General features: G+C 34.2%; 1 protein-coding gene across 3 annotated transcripts in view; it reads left to right on the top strand.

The window, feature by feature from the left end:
• Nucleotides 1-299: 299 nt before the first annotated feature.
• LOC100650049 (tRNA dimethylallyltransferase) overlaps nucleotides 300-21,074 on the top strand; it is a 116,513-nt gene continuing 95,738 nt past the window's right edge. Inside the window, exon 1 of one of the 3 annotated variants that reach the window (XM_003398825.4) lies at nucleotides 300-494. In XM_003398825.4, the coding sequence (XP_003398873.2) occupies nucleotides 315-494 (180 nt within the window). In that variant the 5' untranslated portion in view covers nucleotides 300-314. Of the gene's footprint in view, nucleotides 495-20,052; nucleotides 20,201-21,074 lie in introns of those variants that run through there. The other 2 variants (XM_048409853.1, XM_012313451.3) reach the window with 2 other exon arrangements.

Genomic DNA, 21,074 nt, shown 5'->3' with positions numbered 1-21,074 from the left:
TTAATAAGTGTAATGGTTATAAGTAGAATAACATTAGCCAAATATTTAAGTAGTACTATATTTAAAATATAAGATAAAGCTCTGATATAACTTTCAATAAAAAGTGAATGAGATCTTAATCATAACCCTAGTTTCCAAAGATACAATGATATTACGAAATATTTTCTTATTAATAATGACGAATTATATTTATGCAGTAAATACAGTAATCGTAACTGACACGAAATGAGTAAGAAAGCGTGACGCGTCGTAAGTGTCCGTTCAAAATCTACCGCCTTTGGCTTTCATGGCTGGGTGAACGGAACAAGAAGCACATGCAGACCGTGGCTGCGCATGCGCAGTTTCAAGTAAGTATAAGTGATCGTAGAGAGGTCGATATGTCGCGTGTGCCAGTTTTAACAATTTTGGGATCTACAGGATGTGGAAAATCACGTTTGGGTATCGAATTGGCTCGCAGATTTTCCGGAGAAATTATTTCGGCCGACAGCATGCAAGTAAGTGAGAAAACAATCGCTTATTATCTTGTTCTTTCCATCGTGGTCCTTGTAGGTTAGGTGCGTATTTAAAAGTTGTTTATTACCAGTGAATTTTCGAAATAGAATACTTTAATTTCAATTCGTAAAAAATCCTAAACATACTACTTTATTATCTAATTGAGAGACGATATATTAATCGTGGGAAATAGTTTGTTTATTGAAGCGATCGAATAGGTTGAAACCTATAGTGTATATGCATCGTGCTATTTGACTTACTCTTACGCGTCCGAGTCTGTTTACGTTTTAATATGGAAACATAGAAACGGCTATTCTAATACGTTACGTTTTATAAGGACAGAATATACTGAATGGTGTTTTGGAAAGCATCAATGTATAGGAATGTTGTTGTATACGTGTTATTACACTCTCTTACAATTGCTTGCCAACTTTTATGCTCACTTGCATTTTATTTATATACTATGAACAGTAAATTTCTTTTTGTCTCATTTACGTGAATGACATAGTGCATGCTTTTTCTACAAGCGTATGCGCATACGATTGTTATACATTGTACATCGTCATTAGTAATTACAATTATTATACCAATTTATTGTGTAGGAACAAGAGAAAATGATTAACATATTGCTGACCCAGAACTTAAAATTAATTATTTATAGAAATTAAAATACGAATCTGTATTATTTAATTTTTATTATTTTGTTCAATATGAATATTATATTCAGCGTAAATAACATATAATAACTAATTTTTAATGAAAAAAATATTTTCAATTGACGTATCTATGATAATAAATACTACATATGTTATAATGTAGTACAATACTCTACATAACAGTATTGCGTTATTCCGAAACACATTTGTATTCGAAGACTATCACTATAATCGCGTTTCCAGCGTTGAATGAAAATTATCGAATCATACGAAAGAACAGATTATGTACAGCGTTAAATGAGAGCGTACTTGCGGAACTAATTCATCTTGATCTTTCTCTGCGACCCGTTTCCTATTATCTTTCGCATTCAGCTGCGTTACAAGAGCTAGTTTTCTCGACAGCCGCGGTCATAGATTTCAGCTTGGTAACTTTCGGAGAGGGTCCGGAGTTAATCGTTCTAATTATCCTACTCTTTCACATGTGTAAGGTAAAACCACGACGAGCGTTTAATTACACCGTCTGTGACATAGGGATGGCCCTTTCGTCGAAAATGTCGCGTTCGTAATTATCCTTTGACCGTTTTGTCGTTGGTCTTCAAACACGTATCAAGTTAGCGTTACGCGTTCCGTGCACGAACATTTAAATCCCACGACGGAGTCTTTGTATAGTTGTCTTTATTGTTTCACGAAAGGAGACAATTTTTCAAATTTAATCCTGTTGTTCTCCTCGGGACACTATTAAATAGCACAATGAGATAAATAGATATTACCACAGTATAGGTAGTGGTTAAATATTTGATTTCAGTATTTAATATATTTATATTTACATTTTTTATATTTTCTGTATATTTCACATTTCTTGTTAATAAAGTTTCGTAAATATGAAGAGAAGATATCTAAAGGGATATAGAAACGAAGAAAAACAGGGTTAATGTGTTATTTTAATTAATTGTTTTATATTATTACAGTCAAGGTTTTCTTTTTGAGGTGGTTGAATAGGGAAATAATTTTTATATGTATTATTATAATTCAATGAATCATAGTTGTATGTCTTAATTGTTTTGTAAATTGTGTTTATGAAAAAGATATGAAATCTTTGGGTTGTTGAATATAAACGTTCAGTTTAATGTTTTGGAATATTAAATGTTTTCTGTATGCCAAAGGATTCATGAATGACTGTTGTTTCTTAACCCTGAATACCAGATTACTGAATGAATCTATGCGTGATTTATCGAGTAGTAAGACTCTTATCAATTTCAAACAAATCATCGTTATAAAAGAGTCCTCGTCTAAAGAGCAAATCATTTGATACCGAAGATGTTTTTAAAAACCCTACTTCCGCCTTAGTTTCGTCAGCATTCAGAAGTTTTGCAATTTGATTTTATTGCATTAAGAGTATTGCAAAACCGGAAGTTTGAATATTTTAGTTCTCTATTTGCCATATCATGGTTTCAAAAGTGTTACCGTATCATTTCTATTTTTACATAATTTTGGAGATATTTAATATTGCTAATACCATTACATTCATTTTAATAAACAAGATCTACGAAACAATTGAAAATATGTCTATGATTCATGAAACTATTACAGTAATATAAACATTCAAATTGGATCACAAATATCTATTTAACAATGATTGACCGTCCCTTAAAGAATATTAGAATAAAAGAAATTCGTTTGTTCGCCGTATCCTTCTTAAATCAGAGTATCGTTTTCAAAGAATTGCTTAAACGATTCTCAGAATCCCTCTGTACAAAGAATTTATCAAACAGATAAATGTAGTTACGTAAAGCGTTTCTCCAATTGACGCGTTATTTTTTCACTTTGCATATATGTATCTTCCGCATTAATGGACGGTCTTTATATCGCGCTTTATTAATATATCCGAGTGTGTTTTATTATCTCGAGGCCCGCAAAGCAAACTGTATAAATGCAAAGTAGTAAAGCTCGCATGATAGTCGTTATAAAGTAAGTGGATCGAATTAAACTTTGTCCTCTTGATGTGTGCATTACCCTAGAGGATCGTGGGACTTCCGGTCCTTTTTTGGCCGTTGCATTAGTATATCCACTGTTTCCTTCACCCCGCTACTCGAAGAAAGTGAAAACTACACGAACATCCTGAGAATTCTTTTTCTCTCGGACCTTTTCTTCCTTGAATAACTGTTCTTTGATCAAACATATTATTATATTCATTCCGTGAATATATTCTTATTTCTTTCCTACCGTTTTCAGTTTACCTTCTTTTTTGTTAAAAATCCAGATGTTACATTCGTATTTCCATGTTTGTTCTTTATTAGACTGTATAGAAAAAATGGAAAAATTACTAAGTTGCTGTTTTTGTGATAATTAGATCAGACATGTTAAATACATGTAAGAAAAAATCGGGTTATTAGATTTTTTTTGTAGAAAAAGTAGGAAGTTGTTAGATTTTTTGTAGAGAGAAATAACAAGTTAGTAAATTAGATATCTATATAGAATTTTTGTTCAAGGTGATATTAATTATTGTGTGCACTAGAGATTTAATACTAACTTTTTAATATTAAACATTTCATTCGAGAAGAACTCATTTGAATGAACTATTCTGTATTTATTTTAACTATTGTATATCGAATTAATTAATGTTAATGAAGTTGTTGTAAAATATATGTCCTTAAAATCATGTTTAGTTAAAGCAAGCAAATGTATATCAACGGAATAAATAAAAAGAAAGTAAGAAAAATAAAGGTAAAATCATCGAGTAGCGTAGCTTTTCCTTTCGTACAATTATTCCATACGATATTTCCGAGGAACGTAAATTTTTCAGTGCACGAAGAATGTCGGACATAAATCACTACTTTACAACTTCACAGTTTTTCTATATCGTCCTATACTTTCTCACTGACTCGTTTTAACTCGTCACTCGTCAATTTCGTTTTTAAGCGGCCGCTTTCGCACGTGACAACTCTTCACTCACTTATAAATCACGTGTTCTTCGTCATTGAGATATTTTCGAATCTGTCCTCGGACGATTTCCATTACTCTCATTTGTTACGCGTAACTTCGATTAATCACATCGAGCACTGGTCTCTTTTTCCTAGTCGCTGCCTACACGTTTTCAAAATCATGTTGTTCGTCTTTCCACACGGAGTTCCCTCGACATTTTATCTTCTCCCACGTTCCTTTGTCTCTGTATCATCGCCCGTAATTGACGGAGGATTTCCCTTCTAATTTGCGCAATCAGAATAAGCTTGAGATTCTGATCGTTAGAGCTGCATCATATTTCTTAATCGTCTCGCATGTTCGTTGCTAATGTCTGCGATTATTCAACGGAATTTTGTTCTATTGCGTTTTTTGTTTAGTCAGGATCTGAATAATTGTTGAAATCTTACGCGAATTTTTAATTTGATATCCATGTCGGTTATTAATTTAGATACATCATTATATATTATCCTTTATCGATTTATTGATCCACTCTGAAGAACATTTAAGGGCTAAAAATCATTATTTAAAACAATCGTAAAATATTATATTTTTCTATGACTTTTGCTCTTTTCCAAAGTGATTGCGTTTAAAAAAATAATGTAGTTTCGAAGAAATTATCTTTAGTATTGGTATTTTCTCTCTCATCCTTCGATACGATGCAAAGAATAGAAAGATGTGTGTGAGCGTTATAAAGCTACATGTACGCATCGACACTCGAAAATTACATACGTTGCCTATCTCTATTACCACATGCTTACCGAGAAATCTACTTACATATATCTGTCGCTAGTTTCTATTTTTCCCCATGAGAATAAAAAACTAATCAATAGTAATTTCCTTTCTCATTTCAAAGGTTAGTAATAGAGCTATGACCTGCTAATGTGCAGCGAAGTATATTGTATGCATGTAGATGAATATATTTGAATAGTGCGATGAAGTGAATTAGCAATGAAGTACAAATTCACAGTATAGAAATAAAAATGTCTGCTAATGTTTCCAAATTAACATATCTCTTAAGCTTTTTACACATAAGTAGGTTAATATTATTCTTATAAAAAATGATTCAATAGAAATAGATGTTCATACGGTCATGCTATTGAAAGGGGTTAAAAGATTAGCATGTCATTGCATACAACGCCTTTGGGTTATATAGTTTATTGTATAACAGCGACTTGAATTTCGAACGTGAACTATTTAATTAGGCGATTAAGGGTTCGTTTAGAATTAAACAAATTTCCCATATGATTGAAAACACCAACCAGTTGGTAACTAAGCGATTAGAGGTTCAACTGTGGGATTCAAAAATCTGTCAAATAAGCGAAAGTAACGCGTAGTCGATTGTTTAACCGATTAAATGTTCATTTTCAACTGAAAGAATATCCCAAAGGAATGAAAATACCATCCAGTTGATGATGTAATGGTTAAAGGTTCATTTATGGAATTCCGAAATTTCTCAAACAACTGAAATTACTATGTAGTTGATATCTAACTGATTAGAGGTTCATTTTAGAATTCAAAAATCTTCCAGACGATTGAAAGTATTATTTAGTCGTGTCACACGCGTATAACAATACGAATGGTCATAAAACGTGGTGAGCGAAACGTCAAAACGACATTTGGTTGTGTGCATAAATTACGGTGGCTTGACCGTATGTGCCGGGGAAACCCGCACATAGTCAGACACGTGTCTGCCCACACACGCGACGAAAAAAGATATCTGCAAATTTTGTGGCGACGGGAACCGCCTCTGAGATTCTTCCTACACTCTACAACTCTGCACGATCGAGGATCGAGGACCAAGTGCTGGTCCTCTCCGTGAAATTATGGATCGCGTTCGTCGAGGGAATTGTTTTTCCGCTGGTTTTGATGACGAATACTCCAGGGATAGTGGCACGACAGTCGTTCTTCGTCGATGCTCTAAAGCGGAGTAATTTTCGAGCTGCCGATGAACAGAGGAACCTTCTGGTTGGCTGGTTCTCAGGGACGAATCGATGGGTCGTTACGCGATGCGGAGAAGTCGATGAACCGAGTGCTATACGAGTTCTGCTCCAAAGTCCCACCGGTGTGTCTTTGGCCGAGCATTTGGCCCACTGAATCTTAATATCGCGTCGTGTCAGGTCACGTAGGAATTCGAATGAGCGCACGAGTTCTTTGAAATTATTCGCGTTAGGCGACATAATCGGATTATAGGTGTGGAATTTTGGAAAGTTTAGATTTACGTGGAAGTTTGCGAACTGCTTAGGAATTGCTAATGTTTATTTAGACTTGCAGATTTTTATGCATTTTTTAGAAATTTTATGCAGAAGTGCATAGAATGCATAGAGTGTTAAAAACGTGGCTGTAAGTGCATAATATGGTGATTGTTATAATGATTGAAATATACGAATGCACGAATAGCAGTTGATTTTATTGTTTAAAGGATCAGCTGGTTAATTACGTCTCAGGAGCAAAATGTTAAAAGGAATGATAAATTAGCATAGGTATCTACACGTCGTGTTTGTCAGGGTAGTTATTGTTACACTGGAAACCTTGTATTCCATTTCCTACTGTGTCCGCCAGTGTATACTGCTTCTCACCGTGACTTCGTTAAAACTTTCACACGCGAGCTGCTTCATTGAGATTTTCTCGTTGATAGAGAGTCTGACGTTCCATTGATTTAAAGCGCTCATAGGAAGGAAATGAAGGAAATAATGGTGGCACAAAGTAGGACATTATTCGTACAATACTGTTCACGTAATATCCTAACGTCTTATATGTAACATCGTTTCACTAATTTTTGATTACATGAATATTTTTATTAATTTTTGATTAACTCATATACATTTTAATTATTTATTGCTATGTATATCATTGTTATTAAATTAACATAGCTTTGTGAAAAAATGTAGATTGGATTTTTACAGAAAAATTGTTTCGCATTTCTACAGTGCTACTCATCGTAACTAAAGAATGACGTAATGCAAGTGTAATGAAACACGCCTCTCTTACGAAATTCCGCGTAACGACTCCAACCTCACGGATTTAATACATTATTTTACATATTCTAGGGCAGGCGTACTTGAGCTAAATCTGTGATTCAAACTTTGCTTCCTACAGTGCACGTGTACCGAGCGAGCATTCAACTCTATTATTTTGGGAATAAAAGTTGCTTAATGGAGCATGCTTTTACAAAAAAATTCATTTAACTAATTAGATCGATAGCTCACTCTCCCTTACATCGATCGTTACGAAAAATCGGTGCACTATTTGCTCCATGGAAATAAGAGTGTTTCCATTCTTTCCTCAAGACTTCAGAACTTTAGTTCGTTATTCAACAAAGGCCACGATGTAATTTGCGATCTATTAGACTCGTGGGATAGATTAAGCCAGCGAATCATGAACAATGCGGGCTCGAATCACTCTATTCGAAGTTCAATGGATTCATGTAAGATGTCGATGTGAAACAAATAATTCTTCTGTTTCTTGTATGTATGTACAAAAAAAAAAAGTAATAGCAAAGAAAAAAAACGTTTTATCTTAACGTTTTTATCAAAATGTTATTACGTATTAGCCATCGCCATTTTCCGTACACTCAAACTGTGTAAACTCTATGTGTTGTTAACAACTTATTTTATATTTTTAGCAAACTTCAAAAATTCTGTCACGCTAAAAAGAAAATTAGATTTTACCTTTGATCACTCAGAAGATAGAAGATGGCAAGAATAAAATTAATAGAAACGATACTCGAAAATATTCAACTCTCACATTTTCCATTGCAAAGAATAAACTGCCATGAATGTCGAAATTAGTGACCTATCTTGACCTAGTCCCATTTCGGTCTTTTCACTGCGAGGAAAGTGAACGTTTCCACGGAACTCTCTTTTCTTACCGGCGCACGCTGCAACAATCTTTTTCGTTGTTCAAGCAAAGCGATATGCACGCAACGAGTGGTTTACAATTTCTGTAATAGCGTAAACGGCCGGTTATTTAATTGTCAACGGTTATAGCATTCGTTTAGGAATTTAATAGTACCTCAGTTACAAATTGCGAAACGTTGCATTGCCACGGGTTCCCTTTCTTTTCTTTTTTCTCTTACAAACCATGGGGACATTTAACGATTGCCGCGCGTTCGCCCGGATTTCTTGTCTCTCGGTTGAGAAATTGGTTTGTGCAATCTGTCGTTCGATCGATATCGATAGAGGTCGCGTTTGCGATTGCAGTTGGCGTTCAATGCTAACAACTTGCACTTTTAACAGCTCTCGTACATTTTGCGTTTGTTTTATCATTTGGAAAAAGAAGTATTTACTAATTATAATTTTTAGATATTTACGCTCGTTGTTCTTTGTCTTCTTTTTCTCGTCTTTGTGAGATGCGTTTATTAATGGACAAGGGGTCGCCGTTGATCGTTTGGAAAGGTTTAATTGGGATTAATGTGCATTTGGTTGTAATGGAGTGTTTCTGTTATTGTGCTAATGAAGTGTTTGACGACACGGTGGTAAATGAAGTCAATGGCTTGTTTGAATTGCGTGAGGTAGTCATCTTAAATAATATTAAAACAGACAAATTTTCGTAGTCAAATTTTATTATGATTTATAGTAATGTATTAATACTATATCTCTATGTATATACATAATATTATAAATTGTTTAACTATGTCTACATTTTTTTTTACAAAATTATTGACATTGCCTAATTAAAAATTCAAGATATCTGGCCTATCCGTGTGACAGTTTATCCGTTAAAAGAATTGCATAGTTTTAAATTTTCGCGGAATACGCGATCAAAAGAATCATTCTTAAGCATATGATAAAAAAATGATTCAATCAGCTGAGTATGTGTAATTATTTTCTTCTAAATATTAATTAACAATCACAGGCTGCCACTGTTGTGTCTCGGCCGGAGAAATTTCATTAATTAGAAGCGGATAGAATCTCTACTCCAAAAAGATCGTGTCGATGGTCAAGGAATTTCAAACTGGTTCTCTGTTCTCTCTTTTCCTACTTCCTCTCTTTTTCTTAGACCACCGATGCTCTACGACGTTTGTTGATAGTTTATCACGACAGTGACCCGTGGAAGGCAACGGACCGCGGTCCTTGAATTCAAAATAGTTTTCGTCGTTTCGGCTGGAGAAACGGCTGCGTGCTGAGCATGAAAAACTTCCGTTCTTATCCGTGAGAATGGCGCCTCAAATTACGGAAAGCAGAATTCGTCGTACATGAAAGCGTTAATCGAATTTTCTATCTTTAGTTCAAGGGCTCGGAAACAATCGATTCTACATGCTTTTCAACTCGATTTTTGTTTTACTCGATATTCGTTGAATTTTCATGCACCGAAACGTGATGAAAAGTCGAAACATACCCACGAACGTTATTGTATCAGATTATTTCTAGACTTCCTGGTGAAATTTTAGGAAAATTTATCCTTAGATGTATAATACCGTCATTAACTTGGCAGTAACAATACAGAAAAAATAGGATGGATTATTCAACTATCTTTTTATAGTTTCGTGACACGTAAGTTAGTATCTAGAGCTTAAAGACAATATTATTATAGATTTATGTTTATTTCGCTACCAAACATGTTACTGTAATCAATTTCTTAAGACTGCTACATAATTGGTAATTTATGACCTGTAAAATTGCGATAACAGCGTTAGTTCAATCGTGTATGAAGATCCTGAAGATATAATTATTTCATTAGAATAATAGTGATGATAAGTATAGATTCGAGGTGAACGATCGTTACGAGTCAGACTCGACTCTTTAGAAGAACAGAATGACGCATTTTCACTCGACCTTCTCTAAAATTATGAAAATCTTCCTAACTACTACTAACTCGTACTAATTCCTCCTATTTACATCGAAGTCTCATTAATCATACTATATTAGTGCTATGCAGCGTGCCACTTTTCCTACATAAAATATACGAAATCGATAAAAGTGATTTAGCACATAATTTTTCAATAGTAAGCGCGATAATAGATTCTCTAAGTTGAAACTGTACAAATACGATGATATTTGATGTCTTCTTTCACGTATAATGTTTTATATCGATGCTCGAGTTGCATTCGATACGGTATTTAATAAATAATTTACGCTTAAGGGGGGGGATTCATCGTGTTCACGGCTTATAGCGATAATCGCGTCTGGTTTATTATGAACGATACGAAAATTGCGGTAAAAATCGTGAGTTACAGCTGGTCACGTACGTACAAGGCACTTGACCAACCGGTTTTAAATCCACGAGGTGATGACGCGAAATTTACGGGGCTCCTTTTGTCGACGTAGCCCTTGAGCGCAGGCTCACGACCGATGTTTCATTAGATTGCCGCGCTATATTCGCTGTTATCCTCGAGAAAATTATATTTTTTCGTTTCTGTATCTCTATCGTTATTGACAGAAATCGATTGGATATAAATTTTCCAATCGTTCCTTTATATTCAGGTCTTTTCGCAACCAGAATTACAATTTTACGACATAAAACGTTATTCTGTATTAAAATTGTGAAACGAGATCTTCTTTATATCAATTTATTTATTTCTGGAAGGATCTGATTTAATAAAGTAATAAAAAGTATATAAAATATATGAAATAAGATTTAGTTTGCAATATTTTATTGCGAATTAATATTATTGCGATGTATCGTCGTTGCGAAACGAATCGAAATCGTTGAATAAATTTTTTGTTGATTCCGAGGAAGGAAACTTTGCGAACAATCAAATTTCTACCATATTTGCATATAATATATAGAAATTGTAATTTCTGATCACTATTTTTGTGGCGAAAATATCGATGTGTTTGCGTGTCTGATAGGAAAATCTACTACGGCATTTAATTATTTGATTAAAGTAGGACCAAGAGTTTCAAAGTTTTATTACCGAGGGGTACAGAGACGAAGAATTACTAAGTAAATTATTCATCTTGCTCTTTGAATATTAACTATATTACTTCTGCCTTGTGTTCGAATTTATCTCATAATTTACAAATAAACTAACAAATTACTCTTCGAAATATTTCTCATCGGAAACAACGATTCTGATGGGAATAATAGAAGTTGCATTTTGGGGCTTGTGTTAAATTTAATCCAAGAATAGTCTAGCCGATTCAAAATGACCCGCAGCTCGTCAATTGAAGGGCTGAGTCAGAAAAGGGGGCTTACAGACCGCATAACTTTGCGGCCCATGGCTCCCTTCTAATTTCCAACCCTGCAGTTTTCTTCTTGCTAGTGGTTAGTAATTTTCCTCCCCATTGCGATCCATTCTTTTTCATTTGCTATTTTTCTTTCGTCGTCCAACAATTTTTACTAGTCATTCTTCATTTCTGTTCAATTTAACGCGCTCTTATAACGAATATTTTTATAAAATTAATGATTCGAAAATTAGAAGTTAACGTAGATTAAAGTAACATGGGTTATAAATAAATCTTGTAAAATATTGAACAGTTCAATTAATACAAATGCTTTGTTCTATATTTTTGAAGGACTAACTTTTTGACAACATAATTCAGAAAATGATTATAATTTAATTTTCGAATTAATTTTTAAGGGAGACTGTAAATCGATTAGGAATATCCACGAAATAATTATAAAAGAATTACAGGATTATCAAGTGTTCGTAAGGCGAATGGAAATTTTGCGATCGTCCAAAAATATCGAGAGACACGGAACGGAATATTTAACTTAATTTTCTTTGGGTTTGTTGAATCAAGATATTGCGTAAGCTCGGTCTGACATTATTATTGCCTGTTTGCAGTATACGTTGATTTAACGAAGTATTGTTTATTCTTTGTTGTGTCTGCATGTCTTAATTTCAGCGTAAAAGCGTCGTACCGTTTGTACAGCTGATTCAATGAATTTTGTAATACTTTCTTTCGTACACGTTGACCTCGATATTTCGTTGATCTTTCTGGTTTCTGAGATACCAATAGATCATCGTCGTTCGCGTCTCTATGTAAAAAAGTTTATTTTTCTGGATCTTTAACCAGACAACCGGCTACTATACTGTACCGACGATAAACGTAAGTCGTTCTGTTTAAGTAATATCTCAGGAAACGTAGATTTACCGCCAGTTTCTGCGATTTATCATTTTTTCTAACGATATATAAAATTGCCCTTAGAGATCTAGTTAACATTTTTCCATAGCCTCCTGTAATTAATTTAATACATCGAGTACAATTACATAGGTTAATAATATAATAATAATAGATAATTATATAATAGATAATATATGAAACACGATTACCGTTGCTTTAATTATAGAAATTTATCCTAGAAAATGATATTAGAATTTCCATAAAATTACTACCTTATTTTTCGCGAGGAGGGGAAAATAATCTGCTACAAAATAAACACACACACACGCGCACATATATATATAAATTAAAAAGAGTAATTTAAAAAGAATAAGTAATAAATTATCGCCAAATTATACATGCAGTTCTAGATAGAGGCAGCGAATTACCATGTATTTCAAGCTTTTATAATCTAAATGAAAAGGTAGACGCAAAGGCATTCATTTAGGATTCGTCACGTAAATGGTAACAATGTCGCTGGAAATTAGTTGTTAGACAAAAGTTTTACTGACAAAAACGAATGACTTTTTGAGAAGTTTTTTCTATCAATCGTTAATCAGATTCGCCGATAACACAGCCCATTCAATGACGGTTTAGATCAGAAGAAACGGATGTGTCATACATTTCTTGATTATGGTCCTCAGAACGAGTTTATTATATCCTTATGATTAATGCACTCGACTCTGTACTTATTACTAAGAATCGTATAAGTAGTACTTCATCGTGGTCGTGCGGTGCTGTTGTATAATCAGCGGCTGATTATGTCGTTACGTAATGTTACAATTATTCATAAGCAATCAGAAAAACAATACTCTTTTATTCCATTCCATTCCCGTTAGAAAATAAGAAAGCGATTTATGAACTGTTCGCCGCCATTCTTCGTCATTTTCTTCACGATCGCCGTGTCATCGTTAAATCGTGGTCATGGTCGTGAAATAACTAGCGAAGGTATCGATTCGTCATAGACTTTTCTAATTATTTGGATTGACAAATCGCAGGTAAAAAAGTACTTGAATCTTTTTGTTCCTTTTTAAATATTTGAATCTTTTTACGTTTAGTAATTATTTCTTAAAGCGATCGTTTTATGCGTACAATTGCTTTTTAAATGAAATTCGTATCGCGTAAAAAGAGGAACATGCATTTTAACGATATGAAACCTGATATTATTACCAAAAAATTTACTACAATTCGACCAATGTGTGGCTACAAATCAAACGATGTAAATGTCACGAAAGCCAATAAAACAAGCAGGAAAGAAAAAGAAATTAAGGGAAGATAGTTCGTAGAACGAGACGAGCGGTATTTAATGAAAGTTTTTCTGGTCCAACTACGTGGGCGAGCGTGGTTTGACAGAGTAATAACAGAAATACGCACCGGTTTCGCAGGTCGTCGACCCTAAAGCACCACAGGTTTTTCGCCTTAATATACTTAAATTCGTGACTAACGCATCTGGAGAGACACTCGATGGAATTTGCAATAATACCAGCGAATTAATGTACATTACTTTGACCTTTTACATTTTCTCGTCTTATTTTAGCGCGAAGGTATGCTTACAGGAAAATTGCAACATCTTTGATTCGATAATTGATACTTTAATGTCTTATTTCGCGATTAAAACGTGAGTTCAATTGTTGATACGCCTTCTCCTATTTAAGATGCATTCTTTCGCATTACTCTTCCTTATAGCCTTTATGAACGTTAGAAAATGATCTAAGAAGAGTATTTTCATGATTTACGAATATATCGGCGAGAAACGTTATAAAATTTTAATATCGTAAGTGATAAAAAAAAGTAATCTTGCGATCTTATAGAAAAAAATCCTCAATTCAGAGCCTCGGTTTCGCAATGATTTAGACGTTTGAAGTTCGCTGATTTAAAGTTATCAAATCATTTGTTTTACTTTATCTACTAAGCGCCAAGTGTGAAAAAAATGCGTAAAAGGATGTGCTTGGAGATATTAGATAAAAAATGAAACTGAAACTGCAACTTTAATCTGAAATGCTAGACGTGACATTTAAACGAACAAAAAATAAGAAATAAGATTAAGATAATGTTCGATACAAAGCATCATTAATCTATTTCATGCTCTTTCACAATATGTATCACTTATAAACACAATCCATCGACATCGTTCAACAATGTCTATCTTATCTGTAACAACCGCTGATATCATAATACCAGAACCGTGAGTTCCGTAACGAGATTAGAACGTTTAATTGAATCGACCATCGAGGATTCTTGAAACAATGTTCAAGTGTCTTCGTTTCTACCAACTTTTTGCTTTTTACCTTGTAATAAATTCCAACAAATTCAGCGCTTGTAATATCTCCATGATTTTATGATTTATTGATTTTTCATAAACATCATTCTTCCACAGGAGAAATTTAAATACAGAATATGTAATCAGAAAAGGAAAATCGTTGAATTTTGTGTAAAACCAAGTATTTAGATTTCTTTTAAGGCTTCAGGCTAAAAATGGATTTATATAATTTTTAGAAAAATTTGATACACTCTTTATATGGATTTCGATAGAAGCTAGACACAGTATTGAAATGTTATATCGCTATCTATACAAATCTAATCACGTATATCTTTCGAATGTTTTCACAACTTCATTGCTAGTATCCTATAAGGAACATTCTACATATTTTTGTCATAAATAATTTTATAAGGATGTGGAATAAGCAGTAAAATTTAAATTTACCTAATTATGTAGCCACGTGTGTTTTGAACGTGTAATATGAAATGATTTACATAACTCTCGACTAATCAAAAACTTGTAAACTTTGTTTCTCCATCAACTCAAAACATCCGTACGAAGACACCACCTTGCGAACCACGAGATCCTAAAAAAATCACGTTATCGTTAATTAGAGCTTTCTCGATAGGACAAAAATAGCTGGCCAAGATAAACAGAGTAACACGATTAACTCGCGTCGTACGATGCAATGGGATGTCGGTTTGCGCGCACGCCCGATAATGTCCAGGTTAATTAAATGCGGTAACCAGGTGCTAAACCAGAAACCAGATCCCACGGCGAGGTAGGCCAGGACGTCGCCTCGAGAATTCCACGATCACGAACGGCCGCGAAAGACCTAGCGACGCGACGGACTCTCGTCGATCGCACGTGAATGGGATTTAGAATGCCTCGTGATCGACGATCGTACGTAGCCGATGACCTCTTCGAGGAATGGTTGCGCAATTGCTACATCAAGGTCGTGCTTCCAGTTCTCCAAGGTTGGGACGGTGAACCATTCGAATCGTTTCTCTTCGATCTTTGCTATTCCTGTCTAAACGTACGTACTTCTTCTATGACTGATCATCTTATTTTGATTCGTCGATGTGAATTATTTTTGTCACTTTGTTACTGGTTATTGGTAGCGATGTGCTGTGAAAAAGTTCGAATCTCATCGAATACGTACAGTATCGGTCATTTTGTAAACTACGGATGTTTATGCAAATTCATATTATTATGAACACAAATAAAAAGATAGAACGTTAGCAGAAATTTGTTTCATCTGAATAAATTCTACAATGTGTACTATTACTTTGGTTACTTTATATATTTTTGCATATTCCAGTTCGAGCGCGATCGGATACTAAAAACTTATAAAGGCCTCGATAAAACTTGAATCCCGAGTCTTGATAGGTCTTGGTCCTTAATGTTTCGATAAGTCTTATGATAAGCTCTGAGAAATTCATTTTATACGATATATATATCGCTGTGCATCGTAATAACAAGCGGGTTTTCCGTTTCATAAGTTGCTTAGCCGCTTGCTTTCATGTCGATTCTTATTCCGCGAAATATCGATGAATGTTAATTCGCTGACGACGATATGTAACGCGTCATTTTTCCTGCGCGATCCGCAAATATTACGGCATTCCCCGTTTTATCTCGCCCAGTGAGTCAATGAGTCAATTACCGTAAAACATTGCGATCCACAGAGGTGATATTACCCAGAGGTCATTAGCGTTCTGAATTCTTCCTCGTCTTCGCCATTCAACGACGTCCTACTTCGTTAATATGCGTTCTGTCAACTAAAATTTCAAGCGTGTTTCTTTAAATTGCATCTCGGTTTAATTACAGTATATTGAAATTCCTTCATACTAAAATTTCTCCAATGCACAAGTTCATCTGCGAAGTTCATGAAAGTTTACGAAAGATTTCTGGATATAAGTAGAATTACTCATAAAAATTGCAGAGAAAAATGTAACATTTGGAGGAAATTTTATAGACGTTAGAAGAGCTCAATTTTATTTCGTCAAATTTATAAAGTTTGTAGATTTGTATCAGAAAATAGACCAAGAATTATTAACGCTGTTTTAGAAGTTTAAAAATAAAAAAGCAAAGGAAGCCAGTTCTTTAAAGCGTTAAGAAAATTATGATAAAGAGCAAGATTAAAGCATTATTTGGATATATGAATTTTTAAAAAAATTATTCGACAAGGTAAGAGGTTATTCGAAAAGAAATGTAGCTGTTGAGTAATCAAAAGAGGGTCACCGAATGTTAATTATGTTCTAAATTAATTGGTAAGATATAACGGTAATGAGAATAATACAATGTATCCTAAGATTCATTCATAAGAACAAAACATTTCCGTTTGGTAGATCGTATAAGACCTTTTCACAGTATTGTGTTTCAAAAGATAATCTCCTATTTTCATGATTAGATCGCATTTAAGGTTTCTTTGCTGCGATGATACTTGGCACACGGGCATTTTTAAATTATGCGTGGTTTCTTATAAGGCGGAAAATTGATTATATGCGTCATGTCGCATGGATATTAAACTAAAAAAGTTGCTAATGATCGATCGTTTTCTCGGTGTTCCAATGTGATACGCAACAACTTGTTTAATTAAACGAGAAATTAATTACACTTCGTAGTTTCCGCTGTTATAGAAGCTGCGATTTCTTTCGCGATACATTATTTACGAATTTCAGTTATCTCAAATATTTGTTACATATAACGCAAAAAATAATAAATCCATTCCTGCACAATTGAATTACCCAAATGTATTACAAAAGTCGAGCATAAAACGTAAAATACAAATAAAACCATCGGGCAAGAACCCAACTCTAGTTGTGCAAAAGCAAAATCGTTTAACGAGTAATCTCGTTAGTATTGGAAGTAGTGATGGATTCAAGTATGTCGCAAGCATATTGGTCAACTAAATACGAATCCTCTATAAATATTTCGAGAAGAAAAAGGAAGGTATCCTGATACTCTTAAATATAACAATATAAAATATAAAAATATATAGGATATATAATACCTTTTTAATACTCTCGTGATTCGACTAGGACTTGTAAGAATATCGATTCATTCTAATATCGAAATAAATAGATAGACGTAGATAGATTTTCGAAACATTCAGGTACAACGAACGAACTATTATATGTTATGAGTAAGTATACGAATCCTATGATGTGAATCTTGGGTATCGGATTTGATTCGGATTTATCACACGTTGAATTTGATCCCATCGCTAGTTGAAAGGCGCGGAGATGCTAATAAGCGGTCGAGAAGAGCACGCGCTGGCTAGCGAACGCAAAATTTCGTGGGGATAGTGTTAATCGTAGACAGAGTTACGAGACGAGAACGTATCTGGTCGCGGGATAGACGTATCACGAAAGAAATCGTGAAACTGGTTCCATTAGAGTTCCGAATGTGTATCGTAGATTTCCACGCGGTCCGCATTCGGCCGTATCGAACGCCTAAGATCCACTTAACATTTACGATAATTAGTAGGATTCCACGATGCTAATGGCCGGCTGTTCTCGTAAGACGATCGTCTACGTGTGTGTATGTGTGTTGGTGGAACGGCTAACGTAAGGGGGAACTGGACAAGTTCGCTTTGTATCTCTTTCGTTTTACGTTCGGTTCACACTGGCTGCCTGGAAACAACTTGGTGTTACTCGTCCAGCGTGCCATCGTTCGCCAGGAATTATCTTAATCTTCCGTGAGCTGGCGTGGTATGCAAGGGTTTCGTTTTTCGCCGGTCGCATCGGTTTGTCCCTCTTTCACCCTCGTGCTATTTTGCTTCATCTTCCTTTAGTTTCCTCCTCCGCGTTGCCTCTGAATGAGATTATTAATTGACTTTCTTTCGGACACCCTGTTCGATCCTATCTCCGAAGGTTGTCGGATGTAGAGGAACGAGGGCTTCGAGGGATTGGTCTCGTTGATCGCTTGAATGAAAAGGAAAGCTACGATTCTGATTCCTACAGCTTTTTTGTTTGTGGTTGTGGTTGGATTTACGATCACATATGGGAGAGTCTTTGTACGTCTATTTTAAGAATTATTTTTATTTATGACATTTTTCTGATATCGAGGAAATTGATCTTGAAATTCAAACGTTAAAACAATTCCAAAAGGTAGAGTCTCTGCGATAATTAAGTTATATACTCGATGCTTGACTATAGCAAGAACTTGGCAGTCAATCTTTTTAGCCTTTAAACGGTACTTTTACGCAACGTTGGATTGCTTGAATTATTTACAACATGACATTTAACGATTAACTTAACCATTTCTGCTGTTGATTCAAAAATTTCACAAATGTCATTTGTATTCCTTTGGTTCTATGTGCTTCGTGTAATATCGTTTAATAATATATTTGTTTATCAGAATATAGAACTATCGTAAAAGAGCTTTTATCGTTAATGTTTTCGGTACAAGACGCAGTAATTTTGCAGGAAAATTTTCTAACATTTGATTTTCATGAAAATAATCTTTTTCTACAGAGTATCTGTATTTATTGCAATTACAAAGTATGTCAATAAAGTATTCTTATAAAAGATTTTTGACGGGGGATATAATGTAGTATAAAGAAAGAAAATCAAGTTCATTTGTTAAAATAGACACACACATTTTGATTCATAATACGATATCGTTTGTAACAAATTGAATGATGTACTAACGAGCCATTTATTTTATTATTTCGGATTATTGTCGTTACATTACAATGTACAGTCCTTTTTCATACAAATTACCTACTATTCTAGCCGATAATTGCAAGATATAATCATTGAGCCTTTCAGTTAAAGCACTTTACAAGACATTGAATGGACCCGGTAATGTATATATGCATTTACCTTTCCAAGAATGCGAAGAAATATTCAAGAGTATTCAATAACACGGGATAGAGTTACCTCATTATGCAAATGCTTATACGAAATGTTAAAAAATTCATTCCAATTTAATACAAATTGAAAGTAATCGCGTGTTTGGCACTTTTCGGTTATCAGAGAGATCTGTTTTAATAAACATTACGAAGTAAATATTCGTAATATTTGAATAAAAGACAGATCGAAGCGTTCAAATGAAAGTTACAAATATAGAAATCTTACGTTCATTCAAAATTTATTTAGTTCCATCAAACCTTTTTAAATTTAACTTTCTTTTTGGCCTTCGAGAAAATTATTTTCTATTAATCGTTAAGAGTAAAGGATCAATCTATAACAAACATATTCTGTTTTCAAAATAACTGCAAGAAAATCCACTAACGATATGAACTTAGTCATAAAAAATGCCGAAAATTCGCAAAAACTAAAACTCCACTGAAAACCAAGTTCATTGAAAAATATCTCCTCTACGCGACATCTGCGTACTTATTCGTAGTAAGAGACAAAGCAACAAAGATTTGAAACGTCATCCTGTCGCGTAGTTGAACGTTACAGTTAGATAAATAACGTTTAGAAAAAGCAGAAACACCAACAGTACGTTGCTTTCGGCTTGTTGTTATCAGGATTTCATTGAAATGTCCCCTACCCCTGTGAATTCTTGCGCAGATACCTTTAACCTTTGCAAATTGGATGCTCTTTGGTTAGTCGGCTCTTGACAGCGAATCACTTAGTACCATTAATCGTGTTATTTTCTTCTTCTCTTTTTTTTTTCTTTTTTTTTTTTTTTGTTCGCGTATGCACATGTATCGTGTGATCTTTCGACTTTCGTTGTGCCAGTGTCGTAATGTTTGCCCACATTGAGTAAAAGTAAATTTCAGTGTACGTGAGAATGGATTTCAAATTGCTTCGCGACGATCTCTCAAGGTAAATTTATTTATTACGTTGCTTTTATTATTATTCTTCAAACAAGAGGTAATACGTGTATTAATATCTCAATTCAGCGTAGATTCGTTGCATAAACAATTAATTATTTATGACTTAGATGCCTTGCCAGATAATTCTTCGATAGCTTCGCAATATTTGATTTTCATCCTCGCTATCATTTTCGTGGAACGAAATTCGTGTCGCGGCTTTCCTCTGTATTCGAATTTCTTATCTTTTGGAAAGTATGGGATTCCGGCAACGGGAGAAGTTGTTGGCTGGCTTCGTATAAAGGAGCATCGTAAGATACAAGGTTTAGGAGGCACGAAATTAGCAAGCCCCGAAGTTTTGACACTTCGAGGTTCCAATAATTTAAGGCCTTTAAACTTGGCTGTCTCAGAATCTCCGGCCTTTGACGCTTCGAAACTTCGAACCACTCGCCAGCTTACCCTTCTTATTAACATTCTGCCAGCTTTACAGTTTATAAAACGTTCTATTTTTTTTCCTTTAATGGACGCTTCCATTCTTTCGATATTACGCTGTATTTCAATTTTCTTTTTGCAGTAATTTACGTACAACTGCATTAATTACTACTCTTTACACTTGAATTATTCCTATGCAAAGTGAAATTTTGTTAAGAGGAGATTCTCCTGAGAGTTACGTTTTGCGTTAAAATGCATTAAATTCATGAAGATGTAAACGTAAATATATCGCTGATATTTAATTATTTGTTCGTTTTATGCAATTTAATAAATAAATAATTATAATTTAATGTACTTTTATAATCGATACAGAGTACGAATGTTTCAACTTAGAAATTTAATTGTACCATAATTATCGGTTAGAAATTATCAGAAGCCTTCGTATAAATATACAA

The sequence above is a fragment of the Bombus terrestris genome, chromosome 11 (genome assembly GCF_910591885.1).
Source record: "Bombus terrestris chromosome 11, iyBomTerr1.2, whole genome shotgun sequence".
NCBI lineage: Eukaryota > Metazoa > Arthropoda > Insecta > Hymenoptera > Apidae > Bombus > Bombus terrestris.
This window is presented reverse-complemented; position numbering and strand designations above follow the sequence as displayed.